This window comes from Erpetoichthys calabaricus, chromosome 17, assembly GCF_900747795.2.
Source record: "Erpetoichthys calabaricus chromosome 17, fErpCal1.3, whole genome shotgun sequence".
Classification (NCBI taxonomy): Eukaryota; Metazoa; Chordata; class Cladistia; order Polypteriformes; family Polypteridae; genus Erpetoichthys; species Erpetoichthys calabaricus.
In genome coordinates this window covers 32,631,875-32,656,778 of record NC_041410.2, presented here as the reverse complement: position 1 = coordinate 32,656,778, position 24,904 = coordinate 32,631,875, and the positions used below count along the sequence as shown (strand labels likewise).

Sequence of the window (24,904 nt, the reverse complement as noted above, 5' to 3'; positions counted from 1 at the left end):
AACAACTAAAATATTGTTACATTGTGTAGAGCAATAATATCTCATTGTAAATGGATCATTGCTCAAGTGAGTGAGGCTTCTACAAACTGTATATGTGTGATGAACTGTACGTGCTTTGCTTTCAAAAGCCCTCATGGTCAATTAGACTAAGCTCTCCTCTTGACCCTCAGCAGAGCTTTGTATTTAGTTCTAGCTGGTACTAGATTTCAAGGTCACGTTTCAAAGTGGGATTGAAGATATGAAATACCGGTGTTAGCCCACCATAAGAAGGTGTGTTGTTTGTAAAACCACATATATTGAAACCAATCACTGGTGGCCATGTCACCACCACCATATTAAGACTGTTCCATATCACCACAGGTTTCACATGAAGAGTAGAAACCATGCAAGATGCCACATTTCACAGATTAAGGGAAATAAATGAAAGGAAAAAAAATAAGGGACACTGACATCTAAGGGAAAGTGACTTCATTCATTACAACATATTTTGCACCATAATCAGACAAGGCTTACCAGTGTACTGACCTGTCCATATCTATCTAGCCTGCAGTTCCAAAGCATTAAACAATAAATAACATGAATTAGCTTCTCAACACATGCAGGAAATATTTCCATTTCAGTGGAGTTGGGACTTTATGAGTGGTACCATTTGTTTTCCTCTTTCCTTTGATACTTTCCTTTTATTTTTTGATCCACTTCTTTTCAGCAGTTTTACTTCTTTATTTATGTTGTTGCAGTGCTCTGCACATCGCAGTTGTCCAGGAGCAGAAATCAGTAGTCCAGAGGCTGATACAGATCCTGCTGGATGGGAAAAAGGAGTTAGATATCTACAATAATCTGCGACAGGTAAGGATTGCTCAAAGAAATCTAAATGTGATAAAGAAGAAAAAAAGTAATGAAGTATCTGTAAATTAAAAAAATATATAACCTAAATATTTAAATAAGTGCAAAGTAGACAGTCAAACCTTACAATGAAACTGAGGGTACATATGTCATTGAAAAAGGCAGGAAGGTGCAGCACACAGATGGCACTGAGCACAGAGGCTGTCAATGATCACCATTTTGATTTTGTTTGTCTGCCTATAGTAGTGTTCTTTTCTGGGGGAGAGTTGTAATAAACATTTAAAACGATCATGGAGATAGTGAATGAATAGCGTATCCCCATTTTTTGCTGATTATATACCTGGCACAACGTCTGTGTTGAGTAAATATTCTGCAATGCACCTATGGAGTTTTCTGAGAACTGTGACTTCCTCCTATATTAGTCCTTGTATTGGGTGCTGTCAGGGTGAACTTCAGTCCTTCATGCATGCAAGATTAATTGACAAATGTACAAATCCTCAGTTAGGTTTATGTGTAGCATGTCCAGTGATGGACTGAAATCCTATCCAAGTTTTGTTTCTGCCTTGAATTTGCTGCTTTGCACGCCTCATGGTTTCAAAAACAGGTGGATGGTTTGGTGATCACTTGATCTTCATTCTTTGTCTTTTCTTGCCCTTTTTTTATGACTCTGTTAACTATAGTATAGTTGTCAAAGTTAATTTGTATTTAAAAGTGCAGTGGTAAATGTCACAGTGAGGTTCACACAGACAAGGAAACCAAGGAAAGGTGTACAGTAGGAGGAACTCTGAGAGTTGTTGTTACACAGCAAGCATTTGTAAGAATACAAAGGATTATTTTTAACAGCAGGTAATGGGGGGCCCATCGATACCATTGATGGGAGTGAAAAAGCAGATAAAAGACAAGCAGCATGCCTCGAATTGAGAATCAGGCTTTATGGAAATGTGATCAAAAGAGGAAAAGCCAGCCAACATAGGCTGAGATAAGTGAGGATAGCTGAGGGTACACATAAGGCAAGTGATGTCAAATATCACATTTTTTTACATTTATTACATTACCGTTGCTAGTATAAAATAAACTTTGGTTATTAATGACAACATCCTCCTGTGTGGTAGGTCAGCAGTACCAGTTTTATACTGTACCTGACCCAACTAAACTATCCAAGTGCTATGTAAATTAATGATTGATTCTGTGATCCATAAGGGGTATCTTGCACTCCAAAATCCAGAAAAAAATTATTACATACTACCAAATCAAAAGACTCTTTACACAATTACTTTCAAATACTGGCTTTTCTTCCCAACACAAGTATTCCTTCTTCACCTTCACCTGTACTCCAGGTGAGCTTTGTTGCCACTGGGGTACTGCAGGAACATATTGCCCTATCGGGCAGCCCTCCATTAAATGTGCATAGACTTGCATACTTCTGTGCAGTAGATTGGTGTCTTGTCCAAGGCTGGATATTTTCTCCAAGCCAGTACTGTCAGGACATGCTGAAGATCCCCAAAAACTAAATCTATAAATGCTTAGTAGTGGACATCCCTTCCAATGTGGTGGGGTACCAGTGCCAGTTTTATACTGTACACTGATAAATGATTCATGATAGGGTAATATAACATGCCGTAACACTCTCAAACCCACTTAATCCAATTCATGATTGCCAATGGCTTCATTTGCAGGAAAGGAACCAACACATGACAGACCACCAGTCCCAATGAGTAATTTTCCACTTTATTTAGCCTGCACATCTTTGGGATATGTGAAAAACCAGAGTACCTAAAGTAAAACCCATGTGGACCTGGAAAGAACCTGCAAGTTCTGCACAGAGAACTACCAAACCCTGGATACTGGGTCTATTTTGCAATAGTTTTAACTGGATTGGTCAAATCAGTTGGAATGTTTTGTTAAATAAATTTTTTTTTTCACAATGGTAATATAGCAGTGTGATTTTCATATTGAGCCTAAACTTATTGAATGATCTGAGTGCTCATAAAAGAATGATATTCCACTACTTCATGGGAGGATAATAATACCAATTTCACCCAAAGTTTGCCTCATTAAAGAATTTCTAATTAATGCCTTAGTCAATTTCTTACTGATTGGCTTAGTTTCATTTGTGCCTACTAGGCAAAATTGCAGTTATTGAAAAGTTATATTTTTGGCTTTACTGGTTTACATCCATTCACACTGAGGACTCTCTTTATCACATTGTATTGGGTAATTGATGTTAGGGCCTTTCCTAGTAACAGTAGACAGTATGCACTACAGTCACCGAGGGATCCCAGCTTATTGAAGCAAAGACAGGATCACAAAGCATACCATGCCATAGGGCACAAGCCAAGCATTTTTTTGTGTAATAAACCTCACCATTCAGCACCAAACAACTGCTTACTAGATTTAGCCACACCACTAGTGCTGCCTGATACCTGTCCAACGTCCTCACTCATAAACTTACTTTCCAACTTTTTATGTGCATTTCAATTAAGAAAGAGCAAATTACATGTATTAAAAATGTCCCTGCTTATATGAGCTTTTATATTGTGCTGAAGTTCACATAACAGAATCTGCGCCTCCGCCACACACCTTTCTGTTGGAGACAGTGGTAGCCACAGAGTTTTCATTTGCAATTTCACTTTGGGAAATGAAAGAAGCAATAGTGTTATTTGTGTCAGACCTTTGTCTATCGAAAACAGTGATAACCCTGCACTTCACACCTGCAAAATACTTTAGGTTCGCCCCTTGGTGGAGATGAAACCATGCAGTGTCAGTTTTATTATGTTGACTCTGAATATGTGTTAGTCCTTTCTGAAAGAGTGGGCAGTAAGTAAAATACCAGGTGTTTGTGTAGCTGTCTGTTTGTCTTAAACACATGAGCGATGATGGCGGTCATGCAGCTGGGGGGGTGGCATTGCTCACATCCCTATTGCCTGTTTATTTATTGCCATGTTTATTTAATTGCTGTTGTTGTATGGGTGGGTGCCCAGCATTGTCCCCTCACAGCTCTGAGCTGAGTGCCTTTTACTCAGACTTTTGTCAGTTTTCTTTATATTCATATAAATGTTCTTGCACAGTCCAAAGGCATGCATCCTCTAAACTGGTGCTGGTTAAGTTAATATGGAATAGTGAATGGATGTGCTATATAACTGAGTGCCAATCCTGCCTTGACCTTTTTGCGTTACAGCCTTCAAAGAATAAATAGCTGTTTAAAGAGTTTTATATATCTTCTTTGTCAGTGTCTGATGCAACCTAAAACGTTATCATCCTTACATTACAAATATATGTAGTGACACCCAGAAAACAAGCAGAGAAAAATGGAAATAAGCATTAGGCAGTTTGGCTAAGGCATTGAACCATAAACTTCAAAGTCACTGCCTCAATCCCTGGTGCCAGCTTACTGTTTGCGCCCATGTGAGTGACTTTGGCTGTCAGTGCTGCACTTGTAGAAATGTAGAAACAACTGTACTCTTTTGATTTGTCGGTCCATTTGGATGGATGCATCTGACAAATAAATAATGTAAGAGTTTAGGACACATGTTAGATTTAACAAATCAAAATCATAATTCTCTAATCAGGTAATTCAAGGACTGCACGGTATTATATTTCTTAACATTCCTACTTTACATTTCCAGAGTTCTCCATTTGATTGCTAGTGTCTTGGTGGAGTTTGCACACTTTCCCCGTGTTCATGTGCTTTTGTTTCTAAGTTTCCCAGCACCAGTGTGCTCATTATGTTGATTGGTTAATCTGAATGTGCTAGCAGTATCTGAGTGAGGATGTGAGTGGCTTGTGCCCTGAGATGGAGTGCTTTGTACCTGATGCTGCCAGGAGATTCTCTGAGACAGCCAGAACTTTGTAATGGAGTCCATTGATTCTGAAAATGATGAGACATTTGAAATGAAAACCCATTGTAGTGTTTTAATTTGATGCTTTTAGATGAAGCATCTTCTATATCTGAAGAACACAATGCAATAGTTTGAATATTGCATCGATCAGGCTGTCGTTAGTGTGCTGCAGTGACACAATAAATAGAGATGATGCCACCCAGCAATTGAAGACCATTTCAGTACCACACTGGTTTGCTTTCTTTGTGGAGATGGCACCTCATTAGAATTTCCTCCCACAGTCCAGTAATATAGTATGAGGTAAACTGACCCGTTATGTCTGTGTTTGGGTGTGGAGTGGGTACTTGACTAAAGCACGTGCTGGAATGGCATGATGTTATTGTTGGCCTTGTGACTTATGCTGCCAATATAGATGATGTACTCCATGAATCCCCAAACTATTATATGCGTGTCACATAGTGAGTCATTAGAGAGGATTGAACTGACATTACTCTGGTTTTCAGTCCAAAGCATGAGCCATGAGGCCACACTTCCTGCCTGCCTACAGGATAAAGACTGACTAACTGCAATAATTTGATATGCTTAAGGTAAAATCATCTTATGACTATTCTCTCATTCTGCATTTCCCGAGAGCTTTTAAACCTCATTTCAACCAACGCCCATGGGGCTATGCTATGTTATTCTCCTTATGGTTTATTATTCTGCCAACAATGCAGAGGTAGAACTCCGTAACTACATATGATATACAGTTTGATGCGTCTTGACATCTGTTCAAGCTTTTTACCCTCCCCCATTTTGGTTCTCTACACTTGAAAACTCTTCAATTTTAAGCTATTTATTTTTACTATATTTTGTGCAGAAAAATGCACCCTTATGATAAAAAGTAAACCAGTAGATGTCTTCAGCAAGAAAATAATCAGAAGGACTTGAGGTTGTGCATGCCAAATCAGCCAACCACTGGGGCTCACCCCATATGGGATACGAGTGAGTAAAGTACTCCTTTTCACAAACCTTGGGGATCAGTAATATAAGCATGTGGAGTGTTATTGTATGCTATTTCAAGACTGCTGATCACACACATGTCATAATAATTTTGATATTTGATTCTTTACCGGCGATCCTATCCCATAAAAGCCGTTTCCAAAAGGTTACAAATAAAAAAATTCAAACTTGAGCATGTGGGGAATCATTTTAAACAATTTCAAGGCCAGTGTTTATGAATATGATGTTATTTTTGATCCTTTGCTTTAGTCCTCTGTGGACCTCTATCAGTGGGTAACACATGACAAACTTCTATTACAATCAAGAATGTGTGGACTTTATAAACACTTAAATTGAAGCCCACAACTTATTATTTCAAATATTTAATGCAACTATTCTTGTTTATTATGTACTTTTACCTCATGAAGTAAATCATCGCATTTTTAATGAATACACCATATTAGTGCGGCTTAATGCTAATTCAGACTTTTTTCTACCTACTTGTTGAGTTTTGAGTTGCCATATTGGAAGGCTTTTTTCAAGAAAAAGTGTGCTTGAAATGTACTCTTTATTTCCCTTTCACAAGTAAGTTGATAAAGGTTGAGTGTGGCCTAGTGACTAAATAGCTGATTGTAAACCACAAGGTAGCAAATGCATTTCCCACCATCAACTTCCTAACAGACTCCAAATGAACTCCAACCTTCCAGTACTTTACTTGTAGAAATGTTCAGACTAAAGCACTGCATAGGTCAGGTTATGGCAATGTAGTCAAGTATCTTAGGCAGACAGTTCTTTTTCATCTATAGAGCTTCGCTGCATGACCCCTGACAACACTCCATCAGTACTCTGGTTACAGAAATGCAGAAATTTTACACCATGGGATTCTTAACATAGTTGTTACTATGAAATATACTGTATGTGATGAAATCACTTCCCTTGGTGATTTTGTGGCAATCATCAATAATGTGATCAGCTCACTGCATGCCATGGACTCATTGTATGCCTTTTAATTTACTAAATAGCGCGCCAAAATGTTAATATATGGAAACAATCATTCTGAGCAGATGTTTACTGTTTAATTTGCTATATAAAAATAAACTTGCATTTACTGTAACATTTGGCTAATGCTTGAGAGAGTAATCTTCAAAATGGTGACTTCATTTTGTACCACAGATGCACACTGTGACCCCTAAACAAATAATTTGACAGCACTCCAATTGAAGTGCTATGGAAGCAATTGTATCAGGACGCTCTCTCTAATAAAGCTTATTCCTGTTTTGACAGTGTGATCAAGATGCTTAGTTATCTGAGTATAAACCTATGCATCCAGGTAATAATCACTCAGATGAGTCATTTTAATCTGATCGCGTTCTAGTTGTTAAATATTGAAAGAAATGCACTGTGTAGTGGAAAGGCATTTGCTGCGAGAGCTCCATCCATCCTCTCATTCATGAATTTTCAAATCAGTTTGTCTAGTTTAGGGTCATGGGCCTGCTGCATCAGGCGCAAATAGGAAAGTCAGACATCTCCTTTTGGGTCCCATGACCTCCATCCGGCAGGCAAAGGTAAAAATCTGGAGAAAGTCCAGATTTTGCATGTTTATAGTATGGGTTATTATTTTGTAACTGTTTTTAATTTAACTTTCTACTTTACACATTCATACGTGTTACACAGGTATGTAGTCTGTAAATAGTCTGCTTATTTATTTCTTTTCATATTTTTTGATTAATATTGCTTCTACTAAGAGAAAATGCGAATTCCTGGACACTATAAAAGCTAAGTATCCTTGCTTTGCTTTGGGACACCATGAGAATGATGCAAAATGCACATCTTGTCTGTTGCCAACAAGGGAGCTGCCTTTATAGAGTACCTTTTTGACAAATAACATAAAAACATGGTCAGAAAGTCAATATCAGCAGGGAAAGTCACATCATATTTTTAGATTGGACCTTTCCTGATTTCTTTGTCCTCCTTTGGCTTCTCAGGTATCTGGCAATTCTAGAAATACTGTGTGTGATTGAAAGGTGCTTAAGTGAATTCATTACAACATTGTAAAAAAAAAAAAAATGTTGTTTTATAAGCGGGTGGCACGGTGGCGCAGCTGCTGACTTGCAGTTGGGAGACCTGGGGACCTGGGTTCGATTCCTGGGTCCTCCCTGCGTGGAGTTTGCATGTTCTTCCCGTGTCTGCGTGGGTTTCCTCCGGGCGCTCCGGTTTCCTCCCACAGTCCAAAGACATGCAGGTTAGGTGGATTGGCGATTCTAAATTGGCCTGGGTGTGTTTGTGTGTGTCCTGCGGTGGGTTGGTACCCTGCCCGGGATTGGTTCCTGCCCTGTGTTGGCTGGGATTGGCTCCAGCAGAACCCCGTGACCCTGTGTTCAGATTCAGCGGGTTGGAAAATGGATGGATGGATGGATGTTTTATAAGCAGGTTTTCAACGTGACTCTGTTTCTTGGTTACTTAGGCGATCCCCGAATTAAACTTTCAATGTGTCCTCAGTTTGCCTTCTTTTCCTGCTCTCTCTGTCTTTCTTTGGCTACGTGAGTATTTGGCAACCCAGGTGTATCGTAGAGTAGTGTGATAGACTATAGTGCTTTGAGAATCTTCACAACTTGACTTGATATATAGTATATATACTGTAGTAACATGGTCAGGAAATGCAGACAGAAAGTTGGGGAACCAGCTGGGTCACTCTTTTAATTTAAACAAAGTTAACAGGCTTTTAGGCCTGCAAGCAAAAAAATAAAGCAGCTTCATAAGCCTTCAAAGAGATATATAGTTAAAAAAAGAGTTATAGCTCTGTCTTCCTCAAATACCCGGTGAAAATGTAATGCCATCTTCTAGGAGCGGCTCTGATTTATTGTGTCTGTGTTAGAAAGGGTGGGCATTGTGGACAGGGCTGGGCTTCCTCCTTGACCATCTTTTTGATGATACAAAGAAAAATGAAGTTACTGTTAGCATCACATGCCCCCTCTCATTCTGATGTGGAAGTGCTTACCTCTTCAGAGTCCAGAAGGTGTTCTCCAGGTACAAATGCATGAAAATATATTTTACAAAGGTTAGGAGGATAGGGATTGATGAGCTGAATATTCTCATCAATATTATTCCTAAGCTGACCTAATGCTAGATTGTGGGCCAGGTCATCATAGGAGACACATTAAAATCAGGTAGGTGTAGAGTTGCTAATAAACCTAACACACACACATTTTTGTGATATAGGAGAAAAATCCACCTACAAATACAGAGAGCAAGCAAACACCATACTGGCCATTCCCAGGCCATGCTTTAAATGTGGGTCTCTGGAGCTTTGAGACAGCAGCACTAACCACTGTGCCACCCAGTATGAAAAGTACAATATAAAATAAAGCTTATCATCTTGCACCTTAAACTATTAATCACAAGGTTTTTGAGCCAGTCCATACCACTGACATACAGTAGGTGCAGGGCCGGATTTTCCTATAGGCTAACTAGGCTTCAGCCTAGGGCCTCAAGATCAAGAGGGGCCTACATTCAAATTGTTAGCAAAATTTTATTATCTCTCATGTAATTTACAAACTTAAAAATGGAAGGTGAAAGGGCCTCATAAGTGGAATAGCCTAGGGCCTCTTTTCATATAAATCCGGCCCTGAGTAGGTGAGATCCAAAAGGAGTCGCACAAGTAACAATTGCTCCATTAGGAAAAATGTTGAAATGACTGAACTGTGATGTGTAGTTGACATAAAGCTAAAAGTCTCACTCAATACAATCAGGGTTAGGGGGTCAGAGAATTCATCTAAATCAACCAATCACTGCATTCCTGTAATAGCTAGACTATCAAGACTTGTTATAACATGGACCGGCCCTGTCTAATAGTTTTTCGTCATTCCTCATATCTTTTGAATTTTGTGAGTTGTGTATAAGGAAAAGAAAATAAATCAATTAAATTAAAAGGGAAAGATTTTGCCATATTGGTAGCTGAGAGTCATGACAACATATTGCAAAATATAGCACCGGTATAGGAACTATGAAAGCATTTTAAAAATGCAACCGAGTCACATTATGTTCAAAACAAGTTTTTTTTTTTTTTTTAATTTAGAGTCCTTTTTCATACTTAGGGTTAGAGTCTGCTAAAAATACAAGCACCTTGGTACATTTCCAGAAAAGCTCTTTTGCGTAAGCCAAAAAGAATTCAGTAAACAGGTTCAACAGGACCTACAACATAAAGGTGAAATCAAATGCATTTATTTACTTATATATTTATTTGCAGACCTCTACATGAAGGCTGGTTCAGGAGATAAGCAGGAAAGGACAGCGTCCTGTTCTTTTTTTTTAAGCAGATTGATCTTTAGGGAGAGCTGCGCAAGCTGTGTCAGAATTAGCACAATGCAGACGCATAGCTGGACCACATCAAACAGATATTCTGTGCCAGCCCTTGTAGTTTCTCATAAGGAAGAACAAGTTCAAGGACAGGCAGCCAGCATCACACATTTCTAGCACTGCACTCTGTGTTGTTTTGTCTGTCAGCGCTAAGGGGAGCCAGCTTTTCATTCCGAGAAATCACGTGACCTGTACATTCAGCTGTGTGACTCCCGCCACCCCCCCCTTTTGTGAGGTTTATAGAGGGACTTCCCCTTGCTGGCCTGTGGACGTCAGTTATACACCAACAGGCTCTCGCTTCCCTTCCTGCTGGAAGGCTCATTTACACAAACAGGCAGCCGAGTCCCTGAGTGACCAAGCTCTGCAGCTGGAGCACCCAAATTCAACAGCACAAACTCCCTTAACCCTTTAATAACTGCATCTTGCACAAAAATAATTGATGTGTGCACAAAACTTTGGCAGCTGACTACAGCCACGATTTCTGAATGCAATTCTAATCTAATTCAGCTAATTGTTTCAATCATTTGGGGGTTTTTCTTTACTAATGTGGGTATGACCCATGTCAGGATTTACAGCACTGTTTTCTAAGATCTTAGGGTTTGATGCTACTGGAACTCATAAGGCTGCAACTGCAGTCATTTCCAGTGTGACATGTCAGGATTGAGGATCCCGTTATGCAGCAACTCCCTGGACACTGACGCTGTTACATTACATTAAGGTTACAGTATGTCTAACTGCCTTGATTCTTGAATTTGTTAATATTAAGGGGCTGCTTTTGAATTGAAAGCAGATCTCTAAAACTTGAACCCTGAAGGGCCACACTGCCTGCTGGATTTCATTTCAATAAGTTTCTTCCCTGTTGTTAACTGAATTTCATGTTTAATTAGATTATCATGGCTCCTAGTCTGCTGCCTCAAAAGATACAAGGTTTTTTCCCTTATAAAATTCAGAAACATGCTTATTGTGGTCTATTAGTTGAATGAGTCTATTTGGTTTCAATAACTTAATATGGCTGAGGTGGGCTGGCGCCCTGCCCGGGATTTGTTTCCTGCCTTGCACCCTGTGTTGGCTGGTACTGGCTCTAGCAGACCCCCGTGACCCTGTGTTAGGATATAGCGGGTTGGATAATGGATGGGTGGATAACTTAATATGGTGGTGCAATAGTTTGCACTGTCGCTTCAGAGCTTCTAAGACCTGGTACTGCTTCTCGTCTGTAGAGGACATACTGTACTTGTAAAGTTAACTGAAGAGTTTAAGGTAAACCTGATACAAGGGAATTCGGGTGTGAGAGTGAGTGTGCCCTGTAGAGGTCTTGTTTACCACCAAGGATTGATATACAGTATGTTGATGCAGGAGATATGTTGATAACCATGATGAATAGAGAGACAAGTTATTTATGGATTCCAAGGACTTATACATTTGACAAATAAAAAGAGACTATTCAATTCATCAAGTTTGTTGGTTTGTTTGTTTGTTTGTTTGTTTAGCAAATAGCTAAGCTGACCCAGTATCTTATCCAAATACTTCTTAAAGGTTGTCTAGGTTTCTGCTTTAACTACATGCCTCAGTAGTTTGTCCCAAATTCTCACAATTCTGTGTGTAAAGAAATGCTTTCTGGCTTCAGTCCTAAATGCACTTCCCCTTAACTTCCATTGGTGTCCTCAGGTACACAATTCACCATTAACTTAATAGAATTCTGGTAGATCAGCTTTATCAAATTATTGTGCTTGAGAATGATTGTGCCACTCACTGGTTTGCCACCTAAAACACATTTCAGAAATTCTATCACATCTTCAGAAAGGTTGTTTTAATATATTGATGTCTGATCCTTTTAGTTCTCACTGCCTTCTCATTTAATAGTTTAAAATCAGAGCCTGACATCTGTTAGAGACCTGCAGTTATTGTGCTCTGGTCTCTGGTCCTCCACGCCTCCACGCCTCAGATGATTGACTCTTAACCCACTGCAGGCTGATTTTGTCTCATCTCAGAAGATTGCTTTCTCATATCATGGAGTCTGATATTAGAGTCTCTCTAATCTTACTAGCCTGAAGTGGTCATGCAGATCATTTGAGTCAAATCATGTTACCCTAACAGCCAAGCATTCTGTGGGTTGAAACTTCCATCGACTAGACCTTATGAGTCTGAAGCTAGTGTGACAGAAGGAGTATGCTGTCCTGTACTGTTCTTATCCACCATCATATCAACAAATTTGTTAGATAGGTGAAACAGAATTCAGGATCCCCACCTCACCACTCCAGACCCATGGGAACTGTCTGGGTGGAGTTGGTGCACACTCCATTTGCCTGTGGGGTGAACTCCATTTTATCTCCAAAAATGCAGGTGTTATGTTAATTGGAGACTCTCAATTGGCCCTGTATGACTGAGAGAGTGTGAACGGTCACTGTGGTGGACTGGCACTCCATCCAGAGTTAGTTCCTTCCTTGTGCCAAAAGCTGTCAGGACGGGCATCCTGCATCCTGAAGTAAATGAAGTGGTTTGATAATGGGTGGATGAGGCATTGGGTTATATATTTAGCATTGTTATTTTTTCATGTTTTACTTACTGTAGCAGTATCATATAAAATAGTGTTTGATTTATTCAGTAGAATGAACAGACAACTGAGTGACTTAGACCTCAAATTGGAAAGCTGCAGATCTGATTCAGTTTAATTTATTTTTACTAAAAAGTCTTCTACTTAAGAGCTCAATTTGCTAGTTTGTACACAGAACTCCGAGTAGCCACAGTTTGTGTTGTAATGTTCACATAAATGATTTTACAGTGGAGCTCAGCAAGAAAAACACCATCTAAAATGCACACTGAAGGACATATTGTAACTTCCCATGCATAACTTCTCATTGTTTCATAATTCTCTTTTAAAATCTTCAATACTGATCCTATAATATCTCAGTGTCTTGCAGATTGCAATCAGTTAGTCAAGTGACACAATTTTATCTCTCTGGACTATGGTTAGCTCACAGAATGGATTGTTTTTTGTGGCTTGACTCCTTTCCGTGTTATATTTCAATCAGAGGCGCTCATCTTCGCAAAACGTTAAGGCTAATCTTATCAAATCATGTGACTTCCCAGCACTGGGTCCAGATCCTGTCAGATCTCCCAGGGCCTGCAGCCTAACTTGTCTTACTCAAATCCAACTCTTCACTGCTCACCCCTTTTTTGCATCTCAATCTTTGATCTGTGGTATCAGCAGTCTCAGTCCTGCCCATTCGTGATGATAATATGGTTTCTAGGGATGGTGGAGGGAAAGTCCCACAGAAAAAATCTTCCTTGAACCCACTAATTCTCTTCCAGTTTCTTAAATCACTTCCTTATAGTGCTTTAAGGAGATAAGGCAGACTACTTTAGCCATACTCTGACTGTTTTCTCAAGGGATTACTCACAAATTTAGAGGATTCAGATGCCCGGGTGCCTTGCAGACTTTGTTGTTAACTCATTCAGTTTCTTGAAAATGTCTTTCACAAATCATTAATCAGCAGGTAAAGCTCATACTTAATCTGCAAAATGTACGGCTGTTAGTGCTATTCCATTGCAGTATATATGAAATGAGAGTTAAGATGCAGATATGAACATTGAGACATGACTGACTAGATGTGATGTCTTGTTTTGGAGTCTGGATCCAGTGATCAAAGTGGGAGGCCTTTGAATTACCATTGTAATGCACTGTAGCTTTGCTTCGCTTCAGAACTGTGCGTGGGTGAGGCCACAGTTATGCTATGGAGTGTGAGGCTGCTGATTTGCAGCTTTATATCTACTTACCACCTAAATCTGTCAAATATCAGACTTGTTTGATATTATTTTAAGCACTATATGTGTTTAGCTTTATACAATCAACATTGGTATGTCCATCGTATGACTGCAATATTCCTCTACTACTATTCATTTTGTTACGAAAACCCAGATGAGCAGTGCTTCTAGTTTTCTTAAAGCAGATTCTTGTTTCTTTAAATGGTTTCATTTGCTGGACTACATTGCAACAATTTCCCACACATCACTGTATTAGAATAAGCACATTATGAAAATTAATAAAAGGACGAATGAGTAAACTGCAGATCATATATCTTTCAAGCTGTTAATCAGAAGAATTGTAGCTGGTGTGTATTTGCTGGCCATTTTTAGACCAATGAGGTATTAGTGGCATGCTGTCTGACTGCTTGCCCAAGTCTATGATTACTGTTAGTCAGCAGATGAACGTCTCTGGATGTTAACTAAAGGTGACTCACATCTTCATCTGTAGGCCGGGCCACCCACTGGAAGGGAGCTTTAGGCTATACATTCATGAGTAGCCTGCTTCAGTTCACAGTTCAAAGAGAGAGGTGATGCCTGGGGTGTCATGAAGAAGTGGATGATGGAAGTTTTGTGACAATAAGGTTGTACAATGAGGCGTATCCAATTTAACCACTGGACCAAAGTAATGGGTTGGTTAGACTGTACAGTACTGTTAAGTCTTTCAAAAGTTGATTCTTTCACTAATACAGCTGTTGCTTTTTAAAATCTTTTAGGTTATGTTAGCAGTGTTAAGTGTATGTTCAATTTCTATTACCATTCTTTACATTTTTAAGGAAAATCATTGTGATGGGGTGAAAATTCTAGAAGGCTTTGATTCTTAGAAGGTTTGAACAAACCTGAGAGATAACTACATATATTATAGGTATAAATATAGGTTTAAATTACTACGATAGTTTCCAAAATCTGAATGTGAGTTTTCCACAGGTTTACTAATTCTAGACACACCTGAACATGATTTGACCATTTTCAGAGCGATGTTTGTCTGTGCCTGTGTGTGAAGGTGGAAGCCTTGCAGGCATGATAACTCATAAACAAATCCCATTCTTTGAATAAAACTTGGCACGGGTATTAGCATGGTATAATGCCAGAACAGTATTTATTCAGAGAAAAATTGCTCCAGTAGATTTGGCTTTGCAGAGATAATGATTTTGCAATATTTCACACACATTTGCCGCAAATGCAGTATAATAGGGAACAGAGAGTAGAATGTTTTCCAGCAGAATATGATTCTTACATTTTATTCAATGCAATAAAATTTTGGCATGTAGTACCATATTAATCAAGTCACAGTTTTATGCAGAGAAGGTTGTGCTCCTTTATGATTTATTTTCGAGTGAGACATACTGGAATAATGGTAAGTCCCGCAGTCTTATAGCATCGGGGCGTCTTGGGATTTTCAAGCCACTCATTCCCTTTGTGGATTTTGTCAGTTCGTCTTAGGTCTGCTCAGGTTTTCCCCTACTTTTCCACTGTCATTTTACATTCCAAAGACATTTTGGCTAAGCGAATTGGCATAGTACAAGTAATTGTAAATATATGCCCTATTGTTCACTGATGTTACATGGAATAATTGGTTCTTGTTGCTGCTGGGATTAGGCTTCATCTTTCTGCAACTTTGAAATTGACAATAAATATTCAGACATGCATGAGGGGATTTGTCCTGGTAAGCATCAAAGTGCTTTTCATCACATTACCATACACTTTAATGGATACTAGCAGACTAGACGTGCAGTGAGACAGCAATAAGGGCTTACCATACAGTACAAACTTGTGCTTCTATGGATATCCCTGCCATTTAGGGTTGGGAAGTGTCAGCTGGTGGACAGCAAATCTGTATACTTTAGACTGTAAATTGAACTGTAATAATTCAGAATTGTGTCTGTGGACTGCTATTGGACTATTAATCAGCATAAATTAAATGATGTTGTGCTGCAGACTTACGTCTATCTATAAATAACTGTTAGACTGCTTTGTAATGTCCATGACAATATGACAGAGTGCAGATCTGTATTCAATGAGATGTTTTTAGGTTTCTGATCTGTATGACATTAGTGCCTTTAGACTGCAGAGTTGCATTATTTAGCTGAAGTAAGGCATTGACACCATCTCAATCAGTAGCTCTTAGATAGCATATGTACTGTACATTAGTTGAATTATGTTAGATTTCTGATCTGTATTAATTACTTAGTGTTAGCTTGTAGTACTAGGGTGTTGTACCATGTTAGCCATTATGAATGTAGTGAGAAGTCGAAAGCTTGCATATTGTAATCTTTTTAGTTAGTCAATAAAAGGTGACATTTTGCCTGATTTCTCACTAGTGTTAGCTTCAAATTTGTGTTAATGAGCAGATTAATATATAACACTAGGAACACCTTTGCATGAACCTCAAACCTACAATCCATACCAAAGTACAATAGAACAGTTTCTTTTAGTGCATATGGGAGGAATAAATATAAGGAGCAAGTCCAAGTACAAAGGGAAGACAATTAATAAATAACCTACAGGCGTCTTGAAACTACCTGAAGAGGCTGTTGTATCTCTTCTCACATGAAGATATGCAGTCTCACCTTTCCCACCAAAACTCTCACACAAACATTCAATTTCCATAGCTATTTCACCACCTCCATCCACTCCCTTTAACAAAACTACCAAATCCTGTCAATTGCTGTTACCCAGAACCAACATCAATTGGCTGGAAGACATTTTTTTTAAAATTCAGCTGTACACTACATTCAGGGAAGAACTTCCAGGGATTAGCAGCCCTATGAATTTCTGCAACACCCAACACCAACTTTGTAATAAAGGGCTGAGAATAACCCAGTTACCTACTGTATGTGTTAGAATGAGTAGCAAAGACTCATGTGTAATACATTATACTAGGAAATGCTTGATTCCTTTTGTGTGAGCAGCTCTGCCACTCTGATGTGAAATTAAACAGTCAGCAGAGTCTCTAACTTGGCATTTTATTACCCAGTTATTATTGAAAACTGCCTGAGAATAGTTGGCATCTTAGCCCCAACCAGGTCTCCCTCCACTATATACAATATATATATATTAGTTTGTTTTAGACTGCAGATTTTCTTGTATATTATGTGCTCTTAGAATACAAATCTACTGTATATTAGTGATGTGTCATTACTCCACAGAATGTATTAATAAACTGCTGTTAGCTTGCAGTTCTATGTTAGCTGCTCTGTTCCTTGTCTGTTAACCATGGTCACATCAGCTGTACATTAGTTCAGTGCGCTTAGACTCCCTCAGTTAATTGCTTTATTCAGTCTCCAGATTTTTGTCGTCCAGTATTAAAGAGCTGTGTGTGTTGACTAGCATTAAATTGCATATCTGCTCTTCTGAAATGCCATTCACCTCTGGGCTTGGGGACCCAGTCGATGTTTGTGGCTTTTATTATGCTGTCTGTGTTACACATTTTGGACACCACTGCCGTTTACTGGTATTGCCCTGCACCACAGTGTACACAAGCCAGCATGCTCGGGGAGTTCTCTGGCAGAAGAATTAAAATTTGCATAACACATTTGCTGGTTTCACTTTGACTCATCCTGGCAGCACCTCAGCAGGACAATAGCAGTGGCTTGAAATTCTGGGAATAGGTGTGATCGTTTCACAGGAAGGCCTTTGAGTGAACTATGACTTTTTCACAAGCAGTGATTGAACTTACGGGCAGTAGGCAGTGCTAGCTCAGCTTTTATTGTGATCCTTGCCAGATAAGGCTTTTGGCATTTTCAGGAATAAGTACCTCAGAGTTTTATTACGAGAGGGTGCAGCTTAATAAAATACAGTGAGTTTCACATCCTTGTTGCTTATGATGAGGGGAGGAGGGTGGACACTTATAATACAGTACTTCTAATGACAAGCCGCTGTGAAGGTGTTTTACAAACCACTTTACCTAAGTGTAGACTAAAAAACATTATTGAAAAACTTTAAGGAATGTATTTACTTCCTCCTTACATTTTGGAAAATTAAGTTCATTTTGTTACCTTTCAGGCCAACTTTACTTAATGAAAAACATTTGCCAGTTTTTTTTGTTTTTTTTTTAATTAACCCAGCTTGAATATCTTATGCTTTCCATTTTCCTTGAACCTGTATCTGATTTACTTATTTTATGTAGATTTCATTACATTTACATTATGCTCTCTTCTAGCACCGAATTATTATTTTTTTAGTCAAACTTATATCAGCAAACAATTTCACTAAAGAGACTGCCTAGGAGCATTGGGCACCTAGTGTGACAGACCCAAAGAAGAAGTCTTCACCAAAAGTGAATGTGACATTGATTTCTGCTGTGTGATATTCATCATAAAAAAACATATCCAGTTCAATGCACTTTTTTCTAAAACTTGTAAAACCAGTTTTGTTGAACTTTTGGTCCTGGGTTTCATTTACCCTCAGAGGAGCTCCTCTGGCTGTGGGCTGTGTCAGTTGTTTCTGTAGTACATAGTTCAGAACCTATTTATTTATTAATTTATAGAGATTTGCAGTAAGTTAATTTCTAAGCAGACTGGTTGTCACAGTGGTGTGTGCTGAGTGCTATTAAACTGCAGAGCTGTGTGTCTTGACCAGCCTTAGATTGTGCATTTTTAATACTTCAGTCTCATACCTCAAAACAGAGGTCTGCAGTAGGAGTGACGGATGCATTCAAGGTGGAGGTGGAATTACATCACAGAACGGTTCTAAGCCCTTTCTTATTTGCAATGGTGATGGACAGGTTGACAGACGAGATTAGACAGGAGTCGCCGTGGACTATGATGACATTGTGATCTGTAGCGATAGTAGGGAGCAGGTTGAGGACACCCTGGAGAGGTGGAGAAATGCTCTAGAGAGGAGAGGAATGAAGGTCAGTAGGAATAAGACAGAATACATGTGTGTAAATGAGAGGGAGGTCAAGGGAATGGTGAGGATGCAGGGAGTAGAGTTGGCGAAGGTGGATGAGTTTAAATACTTGGGATCAACAGTACAGAGTAATGGGGATTGTGGAAGAGAGGTGAAAAAGAGAGTGCAGGCAGGGTGGAATGGGTGGAGAAGAGTGTCAGGAGTGATTTGTGACAGACGGGTATCAGCAAGAGTGAAAGGGAAGGTCTGCAGGACGGTAGTGAGACCAGCTATGTTATATGGGTTGGAGACAGTGGCACTGACCAGAAAGCAGGAGACAGAGCTGGAGGTGGCAGAGTTAAAGATGCTAAGATTTGCATTGGGTGTGACGAGGATAGATAGGATTAGAAATGAGGACATTAGAGGGTTAGCTCAAGTTGGACAGTTGGGAGACAAAAGTCAGAGAAGTGAGATTACGTTGGTTTGGACATGTGCAGAGGAGAGATGCTGGGTATATTGGGAGAAGGATGCTAAAGATAGAGCTGCCAGGGAAGAGAAAAAGAGGGAGGCCTTAGAGGAGGTTTATGGATGTGGTGAGAGAGGACATGCAGGTGATGGGTGTAACACAACAAGATACAGAGGACAGAAAGATATGGAAGAAGATGATCCACTGTGACAACCCCTAATGGGAGCAGCCGAAAGAAGATGAAGAAGTCCCACACCTCACAACGGCTGGCTTTAAACCCTGACCTTACCACTGCCTTTGTGGAGATATTGCTTTGTTCATTTAGGTTTTCAGGTTGAAGCTAACTGGAAATTGGTTGTGACTGATAGAGTGTGGACATACACGGTACACGTGTGTGACTTGCAATGGATCTGTCCTGTTCAGGGTTGGTTCCTGCCTTGTGTTTGATGCTACCAGACTAGGCTCTGGACCTCTGTGACAGTAAACATTGAATTAAGCATATTCACATAATGCATTGATGGACATTAGACTGTTTTTTCTTATTTTTTATCTCTTGGGTCCCAATCCAGGTGATTTGTCGTGTGGTGGGTGCAACGATGCACTGTCAGTGCATGCTCCCAACCTAAGTGATAAAAAATAGCACAAAGCAACAGTAAAAAAGAAAACAGTTAATGGGATGTGTAATCATGAAAAATTGGTGGGATTGTGATGTAGTTTCAGCACTGTGGCTTTACAGTACCGTCATTCAGGGATCTGGGTCACATGTCTGGGTGGAGCATGTCCTCCCATGTCCCAGACCATGCAGGTAAGTTTAGTAAAATTCCAAAATGTGGGTGTTTGTGTGTTGAGTGTTTTTTGTGCCAGACTGGTATGCCCTCACATATTTATAGGTTTATAATTTATAGTCATGTGGAGTACTGGGGAAATTCTTACTTGCATATGCGAATCAACATGCAACAAGTAGTCTCTGGCTCCATGATTAGTGAGTAGATCTACCTTACCTTGAAATGGTTGTTCTCCTTACCAAAACCTGGTAGCACAACAAATTGCAAGGAAAATGGACATGGAAAATTTTGCTACCACTATGCAATGCTGCCAATACTTGACAAGGAAATGTTATGTGTACAGATTAGAGTGAAGTTTTAAATTTCATGTCATGCCAGCAAGCAACACATTGCTTCTCTTTTGGTGCCATGATCAACAAGAGAGAGAGGATAAACAAAAAATGTATTAAAATTCATATTTGAAGTCATCATAAAAGCTGGCTCCAGTTTAACCTCCAGTGCTCCCAAGATAGGATTTGATTTTCCTTGTAAAGGACTCTGCAAATGGGTAGGTGGACAGATGGAAGAATGGATGAATGGACTTTTAATAAGTACGCTGGAATTCTTGTCTCTTTTGTTCTGACTTAAGAGATGAATGCAAATGCAGTTGAGCAACATGGGCAGCAGTCTGACAAAAAGGCTAGCATTCCGTCTTAACAGTGCTAGGATCAATGTTTGATTCCTGTCCTGTTCACTAACTGTGTGAAGTTTGCATGAGTTCCCTGTGTATGCACGGGTTTGAATAGCTATTCACTTTCTACCACATTCCACATACATGTGTCTTAAGTTTTTGGTCACTCATAATTGATTAGGTGTGATGGATGGATGTTGAGTCCATGGTTGCTTCCTATCATGCACCAGATGCCACCTCAATGGGTTCATAGTAGATCGCCTCTCACTCTGTAATTGAAACAACTGGTTTAGATAAAGAATGGATGAAGCCAAGTGAGATAGAAAATTATATTTGAAAGTAAAGAACCATATTTAACCATCTATGATCACATCCACTTAATCCATCATGGTGTCTTTAACCATTTGTGACAAGAACATGAATGGCTCAAAGAGGACTGCTTCAAGTTTTTTCTGAATTTGCTACTCTGAGAGTTAATGTCACAGTACTGCCTACTAGGTGAAGTTAGATCAGTTTCTGTTCAAAGGGTTTGGAAGACCCTATCATGGCACACACTTAGTGCTAATTTCTTCTACTGACAACACATCCTCCTAAATGGCCTTTCCACTGTCAATGGCTTCCCTTCCGTACCTCATATTGATACAATCAGTAAAGACATATTCTGTAATGCAGCATTAAAACTTCCTAAGAGTCCTCCTTTTTCATTATCAGGTGTCACAAAAATTAAAGGTTGTCTTGAACATGTTTTCATTGTGACCCTGGGCTGTTGTTGCTTCATATCAATTATTGATATATCTTTAATTCAAAGACTGTGGAGCATATAATGATTTGCATTCATAACCAATTGCTACCATCCATCCATCCATTATCCAACCAGCTATATCCTAACTACAGGGTCACGGGGGTCTGCTGGAGCCAATCCCAGCCAACACAGGGTACAAGGCAGGACACAAACCCCGGGCAGGACGCCAGCCCACCGCAGGGTACATACACACACCAACATACCAAGCACACACTAGGGACAATTTAGGATTGCCAATGCACCTAACTTGCATGTCTTTGGACTGTGAGAGGAAACCCACGCAGACACGGGGAGAACATGCAAACTCCACGCAGGGAGGACCTGGGAAGCGAACCCAGGTCTCCTTACTGCGAGGCAGCAGCGCTACCGCTGTGCCACCGTGCCACCCCAATCGCTACCAATAGGGAGATATTAATCAAAACATCTCTCTTTGTTAATCCTGTGGTCCATACCTAGATGTTCAGATCATTCAGAACACTGTCAGATTAGTCGCATCATTCCTGTATGCAGCCTTATCATTTTTGTTTATCAGCCTTTTTACTGTGGGGTTAGCAGCAGATCTGATAATGTGGTTGTTACTTTCTTTGGTTGCGTAGCAATGAGTAAAGGAAGAGTTCAGACCAGGGCCAAGGAGCAGCCTTGAGAGCTCCAGTGTTTTAGAATCAGTGAGGAAGAGGTTTTAGTCTGCGCTTACCACTTATGGTTTGCCACATAGGAAGTCCAGTTCTTTGTTAATTCACACAAGCCAGATCTCCAGGTTTTAAGTTCAACCCTGAAAGGACAACCAAATTGCAACAAAAACTGAAGTAAAGAAAAATCCTACTCATTGGGGTATCTTGTTTGACAAGGTGTTCAGAGCAAAGTTCAGGGCCAGTGAGCTAACACCATCAATTGACCAGTTTGTTTAATATGCAATGCAAACCGAAGTGAAGTCAAGAATAGTGTGTCTAGAACACCCTAGAGGTTTATTACATTGTTCTGTTGTGGGTTATCAGAGTCCTGAAAGCATCAGATGCATGGCAGGTCCACTTATTCAACTCATGTATTTCATTATAGAGTTGCAAAGGGTTTGCTGTAGAAAGAGAACCACTTAATCACATTCGGTCAATTTTAGGTTACACATTGCACAACCCATCATGCCTTTAGGACTGAAGTGTTTGTAGTTTGAACCCTAAAAATTGTCAGTTAGAGAAAACTGAACAAAGAAAGAAAGAATAAAGGACCAAATTAAGTCAAAGCCTTTGCTAAAGATCAAAACCAAAAAAGACTTTAACACTGTCACCCAAACCAAAATGCTAAACCAAACTCAAAATCATAAAGGGGATTGCCATATTGTTGTTAACTTAAACCACCCCAAATCATCCCAAGAGTCTTAACATAAAGCCACAATCTGGTCAAAAAATGTAGCATCAGCTTTTCAAGCACCATGCCAGTGACATCAGACATCAGAGGTCAAGGTTCCATGACAACACAACATGATGGCATCCTCAGACAAATAAAAAATATAACGATAAAAATTAACATAATTCCAGAGACAATAAGCTGTAAAAATAATTACATAGGGAGAATGAAGTGCAAAACCTTCAAAATGATCAACATTTTCTAAAATAGAAATACTTTCAAAGTATAGAGAATTTAATAGATATATTGTGTGATGAACTATAGGCATAGGCTGGCATCCTTGCCAGGATGGTTCATGGTTCTTTATCTGGACAGGAGGCCAGGGTATTGAGTGGCCAGTAAGACTGGCAGGATATTCCCTGCCTTAGCCAGGAGGATATCAGGAGATGCCATTGCAGAAGTGGGTACAGGACCCAGGAAGTGAACCCACAATCTCCTTACTGCAAAACAGCAGTGCTATAATTGCGCCACCTGCATGGTGACAGAGACACCTCTGTACCTCCCAGCCAGTCAAAGCTTTACTTTGTACTTCACCTTGAAGTTACTTCCAGGTCAGGAACTTGTCTTGAAAGTCCTTAGAACATCCCTCAGAGTCTCTGAGAGCCCCAGGTATTGAACCTCAATCCACATTTGACGGAATAGGTACACTTGGTGGCCTCAGTACTGTCTTCCATTCATACCATGTAGCACGTTGTTCCATGTGGGAGCCCATTGCTGGAACTTGACAAATTAGGGAAAGTTTTCCATCCTTCAACTCATTGTGAATTTCCCATCGGGATTAATAAAGTATCTATCTATCTATCTATCTATCTATCTATCTATCTATCTATCTATCTATCTATCTATCTATCTATCTATCTATCTATCTATCTATCTATCTATCTATCTATCTATCTATCTATCTATCTATCTATCTATCTATCTATCTATCTATCTATCTATCTATCTATCTATCCCCTTACTCCCCATACTTGTATGACCTATCATGCACTGGTGGCCATTTACCCACACTGGCACATGAAAAACTTCTTTTTTAAGGTATAGACCCCATCGATGTGTCACCTGTTGTCTCCTTCTATATCAGGTTACCTGCCACAATCTTGATCCATCCATTTACAGGACATAGTTATTGAATTATTCAGATTCAGATTTAGTTTCAGATTCTTTTTATTGTCGTTGTACTTAGCACAACAAAATTGTAGCAATTGTAAAGGTGCATTCACATATAATGGATATAATTAAATTATAATACAATAGAATAACTAAATATTGCACTTAGGTACAATGCACATATGAATTGAGTGCTATAATAAAAATAGATAAATATTATAACTTTCAAAGAATGTAAACATGTACTTCTAGTGCAAGAGTGACTGTTGTTACATTGGTCATTATCAATCATTATACAGTATTTTGTAGTTTTCAGTTCTTGTATGGCTCTGGGGTAGAAACTGTTCTTAATTTTGTTTGTTCGTGATTGGTTGGACCTGAGTTGCCTACCAGAGGGCAGCAACTCAAACATGTGATATCCAGGGTGGGAAGGATCTTTCATAATGTTGGTTGCTCTGTTGAGGTAGAGCAGTGGTTCTCAATCTGTGGGGCGGGCCCCCTAGGGGGGTGCGAAGTAACAAAAAGGGGGGGGGGTGCAAAGATGTGAAAAAAAAGAAAACAAGAATCAAAAATATGAAAAATACATCTATTGAAACCAAAACAAATTAACTTAAACTACATTCTGATACTAGAAAAATAAATATAGAGTTAGATGAATGTCGATAAAAGTTAAGTAGGTATAATAAAATATGCATCTATGATACAGTATATCATTAATTAGAAAAGAGCAATTTGGTATTAGTGGGCTCCTTTCAAAAAAACGTTAGGGGGGGCGCGATTAAAACTGTTATGAAAACTGAGGTCGCAAATACTGTGCTTAAAGGTTGAGAAACGCTGAGGTAGAGAGTGCTGAAGAGTTCCTCCAAAGATGGCAGTGTACAGCCAATAATTATCTAGGCAGAGTTTGTGATCCTCCAAAGGGCTCTCCTGTCTGCCATTGACCTGCTGGCATACCACTTAGAGATGCACACCCTCAATGAAGCAACGGTAAAAGGACACCTGCAGCTTCTCCTTCAGGTT

General features: G+C 39.5%; 1 protein-coding gene across 1 annotated transcript in view; it reads left to right on the top strand.

Annotated features, from left to right (window-relative positions):
* bcl3 (BCL3 transcription coactivator) overlaps positions 1-24,904 on the top strand; it is a 101,273-nt gene that overhangs the window by 32,283 nt on the left and 44,086 nt on the right. The window contains exon 3 of the mRNA XM_028822996.2: positions 738-846. Coding sequence (XP_028678829.1) covers positions 738-846 — 109 coding nt within the window. The remainder of the gene's footprint in view (positions 1-737; positions 847-24,904) is intronic.